At 36.3% G+C, this 15,940-nt stretch overlaps 3 protein-coding genes across 5 annotated transcripts; 2 read left to right on the top strand and 1 right to left on the bottom strand.

Annotated features, from left to right (window-relative positions):
* The first annotated feature begins 1,770 nt into the window (after nt 1-1,770).
* On the top strand, nt 1,771-5,755 carry Vps53 (vacuolar protein sorting 53). 3 transcript variants are annotated; one of them, XM_066405080.1, is made up of 12 exons: nt 1,771-2,033; nt 2,249-2,442; nt 2,493-2,643; nt 2,703-2,930; nt 2,986-3,229; nt 3,284-3,824; nt 3,877-4,083; nt 4,142-4,300; nt 4,353-4,431; nt 4,484-4,691; nt 4,746-4,865; nt 5,459-5,755. In XM_066405080.1, the coding sequence occupies exons 1-12, from the start codon at nt 1,938-1,940 to the stop codon at nt 5,647-5,649; spliced, it is 2,418 nt and encodes an 805-aa protein (XP_066261177.1). In that variant the 5' UTR covers nt 1,771-1,937; the 3' UTR covers nt 5,650-5,755. The 3 variants fall into 3 exon arrangements, with proteins under 3 accessions (XP_066261177.1, XP_066261170.1, XP_066261180.1); XM_066405073.1 differs by having other exon boundaries at nt 4,484-4,865; XM_066405083.1 differs by lacking the exon at nt 1,771-2,033 and having other exon boundaries at nt 2,329-2,442; nt 2,497-2,643; nt 4,484-4,865.
* A 359-nt stretch (nt 5,756-6,114) lies between these two features.
* LOC136419351 (probable ATP-dependent RNA helicase DHX34) lies at nt 6,115-10,533 on the top strand. The gene is made up of 10 exons (XM_066405619.1): nt 6,115-6,672; nt 6,884-7,198; nt 7,254-7,372; nt 7,437-7,651; nt 7,703-7,940; nt 7,991-8,237; nt 8,299-8,569; nt 8,909-9,090; nt 9,144-9,340; nt 9,388-10,533. Exons 1-10 carry the CDS (start codon nt 6,138-6,140, stop codon nt 10,477-10,479), a joined length of 3,411 nt encoding a protein of 1,136 aa, XP_066261716.1. The 5' UTR covers nt 6,115-6,137; the 3' UTR covers nt 10,480-10,533.
* A 64-nt stretch (nt 10,534-10,597) lies between these two features.
* On the bottom strand, nt 10,598-15,654 carry IntS2 (integrator complex subunit 2). Its single transcript, XM_066405620.1, has 15 exons — nt 15,123-15,654; nt 14,794-15,048; nt 13,997-14,249; nt 13,731-13,940; nt 13,519-13,678; nt 13,178-13,460; nt 12,899-13,125; nt 12,555-12,846; nt 12,330-12,501; nt 12,194-12,281; nt 11,971-12,135; nt 11,478-11,675; nt 11,244-11,411; nt 10,980-11,193; nt 10,598-10,922 (listed from the first exon to the last, which is right to left on the bottom strand). The coding sequence occupies exons 1-15, from the start codon at nt 15,520-15,522 to the stop codon at nt 10,633-10,635; spliced, it is 3,375 nt and encodes a 1,124-aa protein (XP_066261717.1). The 5' UTR covers nt 15,523-15,654; the 3' UTR covers nt 10,598-10,632.
* Between the last annotated feature and the right edge of the window lie 286 nt (nt 15,655-15,940).

Genomic DNA, 15,940 nt, shown 5'->3' with positions numbered 1-15,940 from the left:
CAGTAACAAATTATTTCAACCCAAAACTTTCTTTTCGGATCCATTAGAGTTGCAAAAAACACTTTAGAAATTTTTGCCTTCACCATTTTAGACAGAAAAATCGTACAAATCATTCGCCTATATTATAAAACAAATTATATTAACGAAAAAGGAGAATATTCGCTCATACAACAATGCAAGTAGGTTTGTCTGAGTTTTGCGTTAGAACAAATTCAGATATACAGGGTGTAACATAAGTGATGACTTTAATTTTAAGGAGTGATTCCTTGTCATATTTTAAGCAAAAATGTTCATATAAACATATGTCCTAACGTGCATCACTTTCGAGATACAGGGTGTTAAAGTTGAAAAAATAAATTGCGTTTTCTTTAATAGTTTTCGACTGCTTCGAAATAATTTCATGAAATTTCGTATACAGGGGTTTATCGGGATAAAAAATTCAAATTTATAGTCGATTTAGCTGTATTTTCTAGAGGGCGCCACCAGCAACGATTTCGACCCCCTGAAATCGTTGCAACTTTTTTGTGCTACCCTGTGTGCCATTTTGGAATAGAAAAATCGATTCTCTCATCTTTTCTGCTTAAAAAAGGTACACTTTATTGAAGTCGCTACGAGCAACGATTTATGAGAAAAATGCATTTAAAGTTGATGATGCATTCACATTTTCGGAGGGTCAAAATAGCTTTATTTAAATCAAATGCTCAAAATGAGAACCGCGACTGTTAATACAAGCATCTAGTCTTCTTCTCATCAACTGTCGCACTCGTTCGAAAATTCCTGAAGTGTCGCGTATGACATTACATTTTTTCAACTTTAACACCCTGTATCTCGAAAGTGATGCACGTTAGGATATATGTTTATATGAACATTTTTGCTTAAAATATGACAAGGAATCACTCCTTAAAATTAAAGTCATCACTTATGTTACACCCTGTATATGTCTTTAATAAAGCAATGCACGCAGTTTAAATAATATGTAGAGTAACAATTTCAATAGTAAAGGGCGTCAAATATAATAGGTCACAGCATATGTGAGTTCAACAAGGTTCTCGAAAGGTCTCTAGGAAAATTAAAATTAAAATAGGCAACAAGCCTTATATAATCATTTAAAATACACTTTTACAAGGCGTTTGCCCATTTGCAAGCACTCTGTATAAAAATTACTTCCAGCTGCAACGTATTTATCCCGACTTATATTTATGCAGCACTGCAAATTTACAGCAATTTGCAAAAAAATACCTTAGAGATCTTTTGACTTCACTAATTTAACCGGAAGAATTGTTCAAATCCATCAGCGTACTGAAAGGATGAAGACTGTCTTATATTAAGAAAATATTTTTTATTTGTCATTCATTAATAATATCCACAAAACATTACATTTTAGAAAAAAATTAATAAAATGATATGAGGAAATTTTTTTAGTTCACTATGTATATGACTCTGAAAATAACATGGCAACAATGGCAACGTGGTGAAGTAATCGAACACCAAGTTTCAAGCCAGGAAATTGCAACGTTGGGTGGGAGAGCAACATATTTATAACCGATATTAAACGATTCTTAGATTTGAGTAAATAAGAGAGCTGATCCCGTACAACTAATTTTTAATGTGTTGTGATTTAAAATAAAAGTGCCATTCAGCAGCAAAGTTTAGGCATTCCATTTCTCTAAAGGCGCAATGGCAAAACCATAACTATAACATAAATTCCGTAGAGTAGGGCAATTAAAGAAAATGCACTTTTGCTTGGAGAAGATACCAAGTTGTCATTTGTCAAAACTAACCTAACCTAGAATACACGAAAATTTCAAGTTTTTGTATTTAATTGCATATATTATATCGTTAACGTTCTGTATTTAGTGTCTTTACTAATTATAGCATACTTGTTAAACTTTAAATTAAATTGACCAACGTCAAAGGTTAACATCTAGGTTAATACCATGGACAGCAGTCCCACAGAAGACGATTTAATGGAGGAAGACAGCTCAGACCTTTTTATCAATTTCCCCCCAGAAGTGCAAAAGGCTATTGATGAGGTAAGTAAAAAAACACATTCAGTCAATCATTAAATACTCCAAAAACCCCAAACAAGAAGCAGCTACTGTTATCGAGACTGCTTTAATTTATGATGATGGGAGTTAACTCCTTCAGACTGTCTGCAGAACCTATTACATAGCTCTTTCGATTTCATCACTCTTTTACATCTATTAACTTCACCAAAACCACCAATGTCCATACTGTTATCATATAGGTCCTTCCATGTCGAGATTCTCTAGACGAACCAGATTTCAACACCATAGACTATATAAACACTCTTTTCCCTACTGAGCAATCATTATCAAATATTGATGAGGTTGTAATAAAGATGGAGAATCAAATACATACCATCAACAATGAAATATCTACAGTTATTCGAGGGCAAATAGATGCTAGCAAAGATGGACGGTAAGTCTCTCTGCTTTTCTGTAAACTAATTTAGAGGAGGCATTTTTAAGGGAGGCTTTAGATGAGTCTCAGAAAATTATTAAGCAATTGTTTGTACATATTAAGGATATTAAAGAAAGGGCTGAAAAGTCTGAGGAGATGGTTAGAGAGATTACTAGGGATATCAAGCAACTGGACTGTGCTAAGAGGAATTTGACTTTAGTAATGTGTTTTAATGATCTTAGAAAAATATTCAGATACATTGGCAATTTATTTTAAAGGCAATTACAACTCTAAATCACCTTCACATGTTAGTAGGAGGGGTTGACACACTTAAATCTCTAACTCAAAAACGTCTCTATGGAGAAATTGCTTTACCTCTCCAAGCCATCAGCGAAGTAATGACGCATTTTGAAAACTACTCTGACATTCCTCAAGTAAAAAGCCTCAGTGACCAAGTTAATAGCATTCGATTTGAGCTGGCAGAACAAATAACCCATGATTTTAAAGTGAGGCTTTGCATTAAAGTCATAATAAACAAAATAAGCAAAGCTAGGTTTATAGGAAGCCTTCCAGGGGCCTAATAACAGGGCCCATTTACCAAATAAACAGCTTCAACAGGCTTGTTTGGTGATATCAATTCTAGATCCCAAAGTGAAAAGAGAGCTTTTAAAATGGTTTGTTGATTTACAACTGCAGGAATATGACCATCTTTTCCAGGAGACTGAGGATACTGCTTGGTTGGATAAGATTGATAAAAGATATGCCTGGATTAAAAGGCATTTGTTGGAGTTTGAAGATAGGCTGGGTAAGAAGATTTAATAGGTGCATTATTCATACTATTACTATAACTTTAATTTAGGTAACATGTTTCCCCAACAGTGGGAAGTTTCAGAGCGAATAGCAGTGCAATTTTGCCACAAAACTCGAGAAGAACTTTCAAAAATAATGGTAAAGCGTAAGAGTGAAATTGACGTGAAACTGCTCTTATACGCCATCCAAAAGACTTCCGCCTTTGAAAATTTACTATTCAAAAGATTCACTGGTGTCACATTGAGAGAGAACTTGGAAGATTCTTTGAAGGGTAATAATAAACTTCCTACAGCTTCTGGATGTCCAATTAATGGCGCATTAAAAGAAGAAAGCTCAACCAGTGGAGATGAATCAGATATGATAACTTCCCCCTTCAATGGATTAATTGGCCGATGTTTTATTCCTCACTTGGAAATTTATATTGACAGCGTAGACCGGAACTTGGCAGATTTAATTGAGAGGTTTATCCAAGATGAGAAGCAGCATAGACCGACGGAGAATACGGAAACTCAGGCTGCAATTTTGCCTTCATGTCCAGATTTATTTGTTTTTTACAAAAAAAGTATGATACAGTGCAACCAACTTGACAGGTGAAATAAATGTTGCAATTTGAAAAATATTTACGAGACCATAAACTTTCAGAGGCCAATCTATGTTGAGCTTAACACGAACATTTCAAAAATATTTATATGAATACGCCGAGAAGCTTCTGCAGAGTAATTTGCCGAAAGTTGAGGGGCAATCTCTGGGCAGTTCCGTGCAAAATTTTACCAAAGATCTGCAAAAAATGTCCACCTCTGGAATAATTCAGAACTTTTCTTCGTTACTGAAAGAGGGAGAGGTTGTAAGGTGAGTTTAATAGATAAATCAAAAAGGACGACAGTTTTTATGAGATTTCTTAAATCAGGTTTACTAAAGAGGAGCAAACGAAAATATGTTGCATTTTATCAACTGCAGAGTATTGTTTGGAAACTACGCAACAGCTGCAGGATAAGCTTAAAGAAAAAATTGAGCCTCAGTTGGCAGACCAGGTCGATTTGAGCAAAGAACAGGACCAGTTTCACAAGTAAAATTTCAATAATGCTTCCAAAAGGCAATTTTAAAAGTACATATTTTAGGGTGATTTCTAATTGCATACAACTGTTGGTGCAAGACCTTGAAAATGCTTGCGACCCATCTCTTTCAAGCATGTCCAAAGTGAGCAAATAGAAACACGTTTTCCTCTTTCAAATGCTCTTTTTTTTCATAGATTCAGTGGCAAAACATTGATGCAGTAGGAGATCAGAGCTCCTACATAACGCTGATTACCACTCAATTGAAAACAACAGTCCCAATTATTCGGGATAACTTGGCCCATTCTCGGAAGTATTTCACGCAATTTTGCATCAAGTTCGCCAACAGTTTTATTCCGAAGTTTGTTCAGAATATATACAAGTGCAAGCCAATAAATACTGAGGGTAATTTTTTATGGAATAAGTATCTTGGCAAGGAAAGCTTAAGCATTTTTTCAGGAGCCGAACAGCTACTTCTTGATACCCACATGTTGAAAACTGTATTATTGAACCTACCAAGCATAGCTTCGCAAATAAATAGATCGGCACCAGCTGCGTACTCCAAGGTAGTCACTAAAGGCAAGTGAATCCCAGTTTAATCAACAGATAAATGGTGGATAAGCAATACCGCCGAAGCATTAACTAGCGGAAAGTTTTTCAAATCCAATACGTTCACCAGAAACGTTCCTATTTAATTTCAATCCATAGTTTTCCAAAATAAGTTAGATAAATTCAGTCTCATTTCCTTTACTATCAGATCGGATGAGTTTTGCTTTAATTTCTGATACAACTGAGAGTCACAAGAAGCACCCTCTTTGCGACTCCCTCTTTATACATCATGAAAGATCTTTCTTTTGTTCGACGAAATCCTAAATACAACTCATCGTGCATCTGAAATAAAACGATAAATATGGGCAATATTTATCGCATACCAATTTTCGAAAAAATGCGATCCAGGTGGTATGGTTTATTCACCAACGATATTCTAAAGTGTTTTCCGGTTTTTGGAGCCGTCATGGGGAGATCCCTTTGCCCATTGGCTCATCGCTTTTGATAGCGTCCCCATAGACGAAATATGCTTGAGCAACGACTATCCAGAAAACATTGGAGAATATAATTTGACCGGGTGCAAGGACCTTTATAGTAAAAAAACTGCTTGATTGTCTTGACAGGTATGACTAAGGCAGAGATGATTCTTAAGATAGTGATGACCCCAGTGGAGCCTCCAAAGAATTTCGTAGATCAGTGCAAAAAGCTTTTACCTGAGTGTCCCTTGGCTGAATTTTATAAAATTCTAGAAATGAAAACTGTAAGGCGGCAGGAACAGGCTATTTTAGTCGATATGTTTAAAAGTCAAAAGTAATATTAGTTTTCTATTTTGTGCAATAATAGTATTTATATAGTTATAATATATATTTCAATTTCTCTTAAAAATAGTAATTTCCCGTACTTACATGTTTTGATATATATTGAGCAATTTTATTACTCCAATAAAACAGTGGAAAATAATCTTTACAGGTTATAGACTTTCGTACGTTTCAGGCTTTTGGACAAGGATCAGTAGATGAAACAGAAATTGCATGGCGATGATTTTCTTGTGTAGACTTGACTGTTTTATAAATTCTAACAGGAATTCCAAATAAATATATAATTGAAAATGCCTAAAGGTATTTAGTATTCTCCATGACGTCATACATAAATAACTTAAGTTACCCTATATGTCAAATTAAGTAAGGTTATGTAAATAAACATAACCAAACATTTGGTTACTTCAAATTAAAATAAAAATGCAATTTTCCATAACTTGAAATTAGGAAAATTGCATATAAAACAGCACAATTGGCTCAACTCATGGACAGACGGCATAGGGTATCTTATCACCATGAAAGGCATAAACGTAGAAGATCTCGAAGCAGGAGCTCCCGTCATCCTCCAAAAAGAGACTATTCACCGCCTAAACCTCGTAAAATTAGCGAATATAAGCATGAATTAACTAAATTTCTAGAAGAAAACGCTAACATCAAAGATATAAATGATTTCTGGACCTTTTACCATAAATATTTACACATCCAACAGTTAAAACCCAAAGATCCCACTTTAAATCGTGATAGTCTGCTTAACATAGACTTTGATGAGACTAATCATATTTTGTGGGATAGATTGCCGGTTCTGGATAGATGCGGTGAAAGATTTAACATAGATGAAAAGGAATTTTATGAGTTTTTGCTTATGCTAAGGGTATATCAAGATTTCCAGCAGAAATCCAAGTTTTCAAAACTGAAGAAACTTAAAAGCGGACAAAATGAATTGCCTATTGCCGAGTATAAGAAGGAAATTGTGGATAAACTGAAGGAGAATCGAGTAATTCTGATTGCAGGGAATACAGGTAGGTATGTATAAACTAAGTGGCACAGCCCAAAAATCCTCCAATTTGGACTATCTACAACTTTGACATCTTTTGTTATCTCATTTCACCTGGTGACTAGTTTAGTTAAAAGTCACCTATCTAAAGAAAAAATGCAGAATTTAAACTTATTTAGTGCCCTTAAAATTTCAAATTCTGAACAAACTTTTCCATTCAAAATGACTTTTATTAGGTTGTGGTAAATCAACCCAAGTACCACAATATGTAATGGAAGCAGGCTACAAAAAAATTGTTTGCACTCAACCCAGACGTATCGCTTGTGTTTCACTGGCAAAAAGAGTATCTTACGAAACTCTCAGTGAGTTTAAAAGCATTATTGGATATCAAATTAGGTTTGAGAAGTCCAAACGCAGTGACACTAACGTAATTTTCATGACTGAGGGACTGCTACTCAGGCAAGCCTCAGAAGAAGAAACCTTAAACTCTTATGACGTCATCATCTTAGATGAAGTGCATGAGAGACATTTGCATGGAGATTTCCTCATAGGTATGAAGCAATGTTATGATTTGTAGGTTTTTAATAATAGTTTAATTTGGTTAAGGAATTATGAAATGTGTGTTATATAAACGGAAGGATCTTAAGCTAATACTGATGTCTGCCACAATCAATATAGAGCTCTTTACTAGCTATTTTAAAGATGAAAATATTCAAGTTATTCAGGTAAAGTTCCTGGTTTAAATGATGTTAGACATGTGGTTTCTAAAGTGCATTGAAAACATTTAAGGTGCCTGGAAGGCTTTACCCTATAGAAATAAATTACAAGCCCATAGTCAAAGATCCCTTTGAACGAAAAAGAGATAAATTCAACTGTACTCCTTATTTGCAAATTTTACAAATGATAGATGAGAAATATATGCCCAATCAAAAGGGGGATGTTTTGGTCTTCTTAAATGGGTTCTCAGAAATTTCTTCTTTGGCTGACGCAGTCACAGAATACAGGTATTTACTGTTAATATGAGTATAACTCGTTGACTAAAACAAAAATTTCAGTGAACTAAAAAAGAATTGGATTGTGTTACCTTTACACAGCAGTTTGTCTCTTGAAGACCAAGACAAAGTTTTCGATTACCCCCCTGAAGGAGTTCGAAAATGTATAATTTCCACTAATATAGCAGAAACTTCCGTTACAATAGATGGAATAAGATTTGTTATTGACTCCGGGAAGTGCAATAGGATGGTTTATAATACTTTGGGAATTAGCAAATTGAGTGAAGCAGATATTTCTCAAGTGAGTTTTCTTTATGTTGATATTACTTTTGCGTTCAAACTTCAAATCAGGACAGCGCAAAGCAGCGTAGCGGCAGAGCAGGCCGCACAGGCCCAGGAGTATGTTATCGCCTTTATTCCGAGGAAGACTTCAACAGTTTTGAAGCATTCACACCTGCAGAGATACATTTGGTTCCCTTAGATTCACTTGTGCTTCACATGATTTCACTTGGACTTACGGACATTGAACACTTTCCATTTCTGGAGAAACCCAGCAGTAAAGCTATTGAAGAGAGTCTAGAAAAGTTAAAATTTGCCGGTAGGTTTCCTGAAGTTCTTGATGGATTTGATTTTTTAACTTACTGAAACGCTCACTTTAGGAGCCCTAAGCCTCTCTGAAGATTGCTTGTCTTTAACTCCACTCGGAGATTCATTAAGCCAACTGCCAGTGGATCTTTCTATCAGTAAAATGCTTATTATGTCCACAATATTTGGAAACGTAAATTCCGTCCTGGCGCTAGCTTCGTTGCTCAGTGTGCAAAGTCCATTAACTCAAAACGCTTACCGAGATTCAGAGGCTCAGAATTTGAGGAAACCATTAGACTCTAATCATGGGGACCCCATTAGTTTGTTGAGTTATTACAAAGAATGGTAAGTCCCATATTATCCATAATCTACAGAATGGTCTAACAGTAGTTAAAGTAGAATTCGTCAATTATTATAGGAGTTAAAGGAGCATAAATGTGCAACTTTTATCTAATTTAATTCACCCTGTAAGTCTTACCGTTGCGCATATCGCTACACTACCCATTGTAGGAGTGACTACTCAGCATACAGGTTGTTCAATTAAAAAAATTCCATGTGTATGTCTATGTGTGTGGCCAGCCAATACAGTCTTTCTATTAATCTTTTTTTGAGCTCCTATAATAATCCCCCTTATAACCATTCTGTACATATTAAACCTCTCTTTTAGGATTTTACTTTTCCCAGGTTAACCATAAAACAGCTCTCAGGCCCAATACAAGGTAGTTCCAAAAATAAATCTCAAAACTCGAGGATTTGGAGCAAGAAGCGATGCCTTGAAGAGCAGCGCTTTTACGAAGTGACCAAGCTTTTGGAGCAATTTAGAGACATCCTTACCGAAGCCAATTTACTGCAGAAATTCGAAGAAGGTGCCTTCATCCCGGATAGTTTATCTTAACCGTTAATTATTGATTTTACACAGAATTGTCCAGCAGCGAAAGAGCGATTCGGCATGGAGAATTAAAGCATTTGAAGTATTTAAAGTACGAACTGAAAAATGAATCAAGAGGCAGGCAAAAGAAGCAACTGAAATACGAGATGTTTAATTCTGGGGAAGATCTTGAGAATTCGAAGACTGACTTGAGAGACGTGGAATTTAGAATTACTAATGACTTTAAGGTAAGATTTGCATTCAGGGCAACAAGTCTCCAACCGAATAATTTCAGCGACTGCAAAAATTACTGAATGAAGCGTCTGCCAACAGTTTCAAGGACCTGATGCTCCTAAAATTGATAATTACCAGCGGATTTTACCCTCAGATTGCGGTGGAAGACGAGCATAATTCATCTAAAACTGTTTCTGAAAGACTTTACCACACCAAAAACAAAAACTACGTCTTCCTAAGGCCTCTAAGCTATTTCGCAATGAACCCTGAAGAATTGCAGCTTTCCAATGATGAAGTGGAAGTTCCCCCTCCAGGATATTTCAGCAAGAGGCCAATTTCCAAGAAACACCAAATTTTAGTGTTCCAATCTATCTTGGAAACAAAAAAGGTGTATCTGGTTAATACCATGCGAATGCCCTGCATTCAGACACTTTTTTTGTTTGCCAAATCAATAGCTACCAACAATACTTTAACAAAATTCGTAGTTGACGATTTTCTATCTCTAGATGTGCCCTATATAGGCCAAGGCAAAAACATACTTTTTAGGGCTTTAGCGTTAAGGAAAAAGTGGCTTAAAAAGCTGGATTTTAAGTTGAATAATCCCTTACATAAGCCTACTGGCTCGGAAAAGGAGGACATATTCTATTTCATTGAGGACTTGCTGACCTATATGAATGCAGCAGTTTGCTACAATGTCAAGAGACTCTTACCGGCAGATTTAAAGGATTTGTATTGTTACTCAAGCGAAAGTTTCTCCCTTATAGCCGACCGAACGAAAAATCCTTTTGATAACGAATACACAATGTGTCCTAATACGTCCAAGGGTGGCTTTAACGTGTCAGATAATTTGGTGTTCGATAGCCTAGTTGACGAGGATTGGACATATAAAATTGAGGTTCAAATATTCGAAACTGGGTTTACGTGCAAACACTGTAATGAGATTTTGACGGGAAGGACGTTGTTTGAGTTCACGCAACATGAAGAGTTTTGTACTAGTAAAATAGAAAAAGTGAAGAAAGAGATGAGTGAGGAAGCCAATACGGTGGTGAAGTCAAATTCCAAGCAATGGCATTGCGATAAATGTGGGCAAGATTTATTGTTGACTCCAATTGAAATTTTGAAACATAAGAAAAGTTGTAATGGTAGTTGTTAGTCAATTATTTATGGACAAAAATTGTTATTTCTAAGCAGAAATCAGCAGTAAATAACAGCTCGACACATCTCTCAATATTACTCTCTTGGTGTGCCTCACCCGCCAGGTAAAATGTGAAAACGATAGAAAAACAATTTTTGATTTACTACTTAGCTACTCCTGCCTATACACGTTCCCCCTTAAGACACTCCTATCTAAAATATCACCAAACGTTTTTTTAGTCAAATCGCACAACTCTGCACTCTCCTGGGCAGAAATCTCCAACCCAGTGCCTCGCTGACTATCAAAATGACTAGCAAGAGAGGCCTGACTTTCGCAGATTTTCGCTAATTGCATGAGCAAATTAACAATATCATTAGTTAATGGGGGGAAAGCTTCACTGATATTTACTAAAGCTGGCAGTACTGGTTTGAAGAGTTTCACACGCTGCGTGCTAGAAATTCCTAAAAAATATATGAAGAATATCTTTGTTTCTGAAATTAGGGGAATTTTGAAGGTACCTCCTAAAAGAGCGTTTAACAAATTAAGGGCTGTAACGCACAAATTAAGACTTTTGGGCAGGGCATACTGGATCGATAGATGAGATAATAATTGTATGGCAAAGATTTGCTTGTTTAAACTTGGCTGTTGCATCAATTCTTGTAGGAAATCCAGGCAAATGTGCATCGAAGGAACTCCTTTGATAACTACTTCTAGCAGCTCACTTGGGTAACCCTGTTATCGATACATGAAGAATAAAATATATTTAACATTAACAGATTTACCTGAAAGTGTACAAGTTTACACAGCATAGTGTCAGCAATGAACATTTGGTGCAAATAGCAACACACCAACGATCTGACTTCTTGTAGAGCCCACCTTCTGCCTGGAAGGGTTTTGTCATCCTCCTTCTCTATGAGGGTTTCCAGAAGCATTTGAACTGCAGCGCTTTCCTAAATAAGTTTAAAAAATTTTAACAAAAAATAGAAAATGCCCATCATTAATAAAATATGACTTGCCTGTGCGGCAACAGCAGCTCGACACATTTCATCCCGATCAGTTTCGCTCAAAACTTGTCCATGTGGGTCCAGCTGTGGATTAGCTTGTAAATGTTGGGCTAATTGACTGCGGGAAGAAGCAAGACTAGCCCTGAGTACTCTCAGTACTATGGCGTAAATTGGAGCACAGCGGAATACTCTTTCATCGCATCGCATTATCTACAGTAAATATATTATTTTGTTCTACTGTAGAAGCTAATAAGAAAATGTAGCATTCTTGGCAATACAGCCTAAAATTTTTGTGGAATAACACGTTCGCGCTTTGGTATGCAGTTTCTTCAAAGAGGAATTTCGAATTTCTGAGAATAAAATCACATACTTTATGTCAGATGGTAGGCCTATCTATGGGTCAGTCGATTGGTTTGTTTGTCGGACGACCAGTTAGCTTATTTTTAAGTTCATCATGACGGCATCGTCAAAACATGCTACTTTTGACTTATTTCGAAACCCTTACCTGTAATGGATCTTCAGCAACATCAATTTTCGTAAGAGACGAAAAATCGTCCACTAAATTTTTAACTGTAAGGACCCACAAGCGACGCGGTAAGACTGTGTTAAGCCGAAGCCAAACGTCCTTATATAAGTCTTGCAGGTACCTGGGAGTGTTATTACCTAGGAGCTTCCTATAAAACGTATTTTCTTCTCAATTTAATCTACTAAAGTACTAAAAAATATACTCGCCTCGCATACTGTGTAAAACTTTCTGCAAACGGCCAGATATCAATAGCTTCGACTTTCAGCATATTTTGAAGCAATTTAGCGCATCTAAAACACCAAATTTAAACCAAAAATCACAGTAATTGACCAAAGCACCTTGATGCCTTAGTTTCAATCTCTTCAAAAGCAGAGACTACCATAAATTCATCAATGTGTACTGGCTTTTTTTCGGTCTGAATCTGAATCGACATATCATCAAGCCAATCCTCTACTAAAGTCAAATGCGGAAAATGTGTAGCAAGAAGCTTTAAAAGCGGACCGAACAACCCTATAAAAATTCCCTTATTGCGCTGCTTAAGCCATCAAACAAATTTTAGGTACCTGAATAAGAACTCTGGTCTTTCTGCGCATGGTGCAGTAAATACTTAATGGGCAGTTCTGACATGAATTCGGGAGTGTATTGCTTGATTTTCCGGCCACTAGATGCAAGAGCCTGTGCATTGTTTAACCTACAATCTTCATAGAGAAGGAGATAGTAGAGCAGCAACAATTGTGGTGTTAGACTCGTGTTATCGACTACCACATCTTGGTTTTCCGCATTTATATCAAAATCCATGGTAAAGATTGATTGTTTGTTGTCGAAGTATTGGCCAAAGACTGAGCTTTGAAATACCTAATATTAACATTTAAAACAACAGCCTGAAATCCAATTAGTTCGAACTTACTTTCCGAATTTCATTCTCAGTTAAGGGCTTGTTAGTTTGCTCCAAAGTTTTAGCGTTAGGAAGCATAATACTGTTTACATAGACCTCCACCAACATTGGAAGAACTGGATGCAATGGGCTAACGCTGGTACAAATCTGTTTATAAATCCAGTTTTTAATATTCACGTTGTGCTTTGCAAACGCCCGCGATTTTAACAGTTGATGAATGCAATGGATGGGCAAAAATCCTAGAAGTATTTAATCTTGTTATTTAAGAAAAATTAGACAAACTTTACTTACCTGTCATATTGGCATTCAACCCCTGGGTAACAGGCACTTTAACCGCATGTGCAGTAACTACCTGCTCAGTAAAAATCTCCTGTGTGAAAACTTGCTTCATCCGATTCATGTTGTTGTGCCTAATGGCGATTTTCATGCCCAAAGTGGCACAAGTGAGTTCACAAATTGCGCTCAATTGCTGACTGTGAAAGTGAATCGCCATCAGAAGCAGCATTTCCCCAAAAGAAGCTGTTACACCACTGGCTGATTCAAAATAAGCTTCTTCTTTAACCAACCATTGAACCTAGAATATAATTGAATATTCTCCAAGAGATTTATTTTGAGATTATAGATAATTTTACCCATTCAATACTACGTCTTTCGTGATCAGTTTGAGACAATAAAGAGGGGCAAGCAATCAACATACATAAGCCAATAGAAACAAATCTGACCCCCGCAGGTGTAGGATTTGGATGTGACGTTAATAGTTGCACGATTAGGTTCACTTCTTCATCTTGAAACCTGCCCATAATGATTTTAAGATTTTTTCCACGTTAAAACACCAATACCTTACTTTATGGCAGCTATTCCTCGGAGCGCACAATAAAGGCGCAACAACGCAGAGGCCTGCACAACTAAACTGTCGGGAATCTGGCCTTCTGGAGAAGCATCTATAATTCCCTGCAACCGTTTCAGCAGATCTTCTCTGAGCTGCTGCAGAGCATTACTGGAGGTCTCTCCTTTACGTTTTTGTCCAGTGCGGATAAACAAGGCAATCCAGTTCCTAATTACAATGACGTAAGTCAGCGGCAAATAATACTTCATTAATAAAAGTTAAACCTTATTGTTTGGTCATTCCCTAATAAAAGACCACTAACAAAAGCTACCATATCGCCTTCTCTGTCCCCTTGCGCATCTCCTAGAGATAGCAGAATAGCCAATGCAGGCATTCGACACAATTCCACACATTTAGATCTAACTGATAAAGATTGTGAAGGATTCATACGGCATAAAAGGCCAATTGTGGTTGATCTCACAGTACTGGCAATGGTTTCTTCTTGTTTTTCTCCAGTATGAATCAAATAGGTGCATACTAAAATGTTTCATTTCTAAGTCAGGATTAGAGCAAGCAAATTGGAGAGTACTGGAGGAAAGGAATGACTATAGTGTGTTGTATAAAGGTGACTTCAAATTTGAATTGTTAAAGAGGAATGGCCAATTCTTGTATGTATTCAAATCACACACTTCCATAATATACAATTTATGACCAATGGGTTACATTGGTGGTCTTAAACTGTAAAAGGGGAGATGCAAATGTTTCTATTAATGTTACTTGTGTTTTACAAATCCTATGCATACCAAAAATTAGGCCTGATTTCAAAATCACACAGCTGTATAGGAGAGTTTGGAATATTGCAATGTCAGGTTTCATTTTTTATGTACATTGCAGTCGAAGTCATTGGCAGTATGTCAATTCTTTCATTTTTCCAATACCCAATATAAAATTAGTTTCTGTTCCAATTTAAATCATCCAGTATGTTTTATGGGAGTATCTTGTGTGTGACAAGTGAAAAGGAAGCAGCTCTTTATACAGGACACCATAGGAATGGCAGTGTGTAATAATTTGTTTGCAGTACCTTCTCTAAAACAATCAGGAAAGTTTGCCACCACTCGGCAAATTATCTCAGGCCCATTGTGGACATGTAACAGTGTCTCAATGATGGTGACAATGTTTAATGTGGTGGGAAGCTCTGCTAAAGCTATACATACAATGTCTGATAATTCCTCAGCAAAAATATCATTGTCAAATAACTCAGAAGATTTAACATAAGATTCCTCATCTACTGTTTCTGGATTGTCTTGAATTTGTGACTGAATATACAATAGTTCACCTATAAGTTATGATATATGTGTATATGAGATAAGTAGAGCTTAAAATATTGTAAACACAAAGTGGAGGTTTTACCTAACAAGATTGATAACCTTCTTGTCATATCACTTCTCTCATATTCCAAAGCCATGCTGGTATTAGACAAATTCCCAATCAATATAGAATCATTCTGACTTGTATTCCCCTTTTGCCTTAGTTGCTGCTCCTTTTTTACATCTGTTTCCAGTTTGTGAAAGTCGATGCTTAGCAATGCCACAATGGAGTTAACCAATTCCATACCACTTACTATGGTAAGAATGCTCACTTTCATGCTAGTGCATTTTTTTGATGTATCTAAAGGACAAATGAGCCCCATTCTGACCAGACACGGCAAGACTGGTCGAATATCAATTTCAGAGCATTTGGCAAGATTTTCCATGTCAATATGCTGGACTGCGGTGAATACCAGGGGATTTATGCCCTTTTTGAAGTTCATGGTGATTAATTAATTTAAATGTTGGTTTAAGGGCATTAATCGAAATTGAAGGGTGATTTTTAGAAAACTCAAAAAACTCCTTAGAGCTCCTTTAAAGAGTACAAAACATCATTGGAGATTGTTTTCTGGGAAAAACTTAAATATTAAACTCAATAACACAATTATTTGTTGTCATCCCATAAAATAAACAAAATTCAAATCCAGCGGCACTCACTAAATGTTTGAGGTTAGATTCCCCCTGGTAATCGAGATGATTGAACTGTAGGAGATAAATAGTGCCTTCAATCGTAATATAAAGTGGCATCTCGTTTCAGCAACCCTTTATTCTGAATACTGTCAAACCACCAAGTGCAGTGCTGTCAAGTTGTCATAAAATTAGGAATACGTTTTTCAACGTAAAAGTAATATAACCAAATAT

Source organism: Euwallacea similis, chromosome 2 (assembly GCF_039881205.1).
Source record: "Euwallacea similis isolate ESF13 chromosome 2, ESF131.1, whole genome shotgun sequence".
Classification (NCBI taxonomy): Eukaryota; Metazoa; Arthropoda; class Insecta; order Coleoptera; family Curculionidae; genus Euwallacea; species Euwallacea similis.
This window is presented reverse-complemented; position numbering and strand designations above follow the sequence as displayed.

Bases quoted from the DNA above. Each gene is read 5' to 3' on its own strand.
- Vps53 (XM_066405073.1), top strand. From the start codon at position 1,938: ATGGACAGCAGTCCCACAGAAGACGATTTAATGGAGGAAGACAGCTCA. The intron at 4,084-4,141 runs GTGAGTTTAATA...TTCTTAAATCAG, and splicing joins AAAGAGGGAGAGGTTGTAAG to GTTTACTAAAGAGGAGCAAA. The intron at 4,432-4,483 runs GTGAGCAAATAG...TTTTTTTCATAG, and splicing joins CTCTTTCAAGCATGTCCAAA to ATTCAGTGGCAAAACATTGA.
- LOC136419351 (XM_066405619.1), top strand. From the start codon at position 6,138: ATGGACAGACGGCATAGGGTATCTTATCACCATGAAAGGCATAAACGT. The intron at 6,673-6,883 runs GTAGGTATGTAT...GACTTTTATTAG, and splicing joins TCTGATTGCAGGGAATACAG to GTTGTGGTAAATCAACCCAA. The intron at 8,570-8,908 runs GTAAGTCCCATA...TACTTTTCCCAG, and splicing joins TTGAGTTATTACAAAGAATG to GTTAACCATAAAACAGCTCT.
- IntS2 (XM_066405620.1), bottom strand. From the start codon at position 15,522: ATGAACTTCAAAAAGGGCATAAATCCCCTGGTATTCACCGCAGTCCAG. The intron at 13,126-13,177 runs GTAAGTAAAGTT...AAATACTTCTAG, and splicing joins GTTGAATGCCAATATGACAG to GATTTTTGCCCATCCATTGC. The intron at 11,676-11,970 runs GTAAGGGTTTCG...TATTTACTGTAG, and splicing joins TTGCTGAAGATCCATTACAG to ATAATGCGATGCGATGAAAG.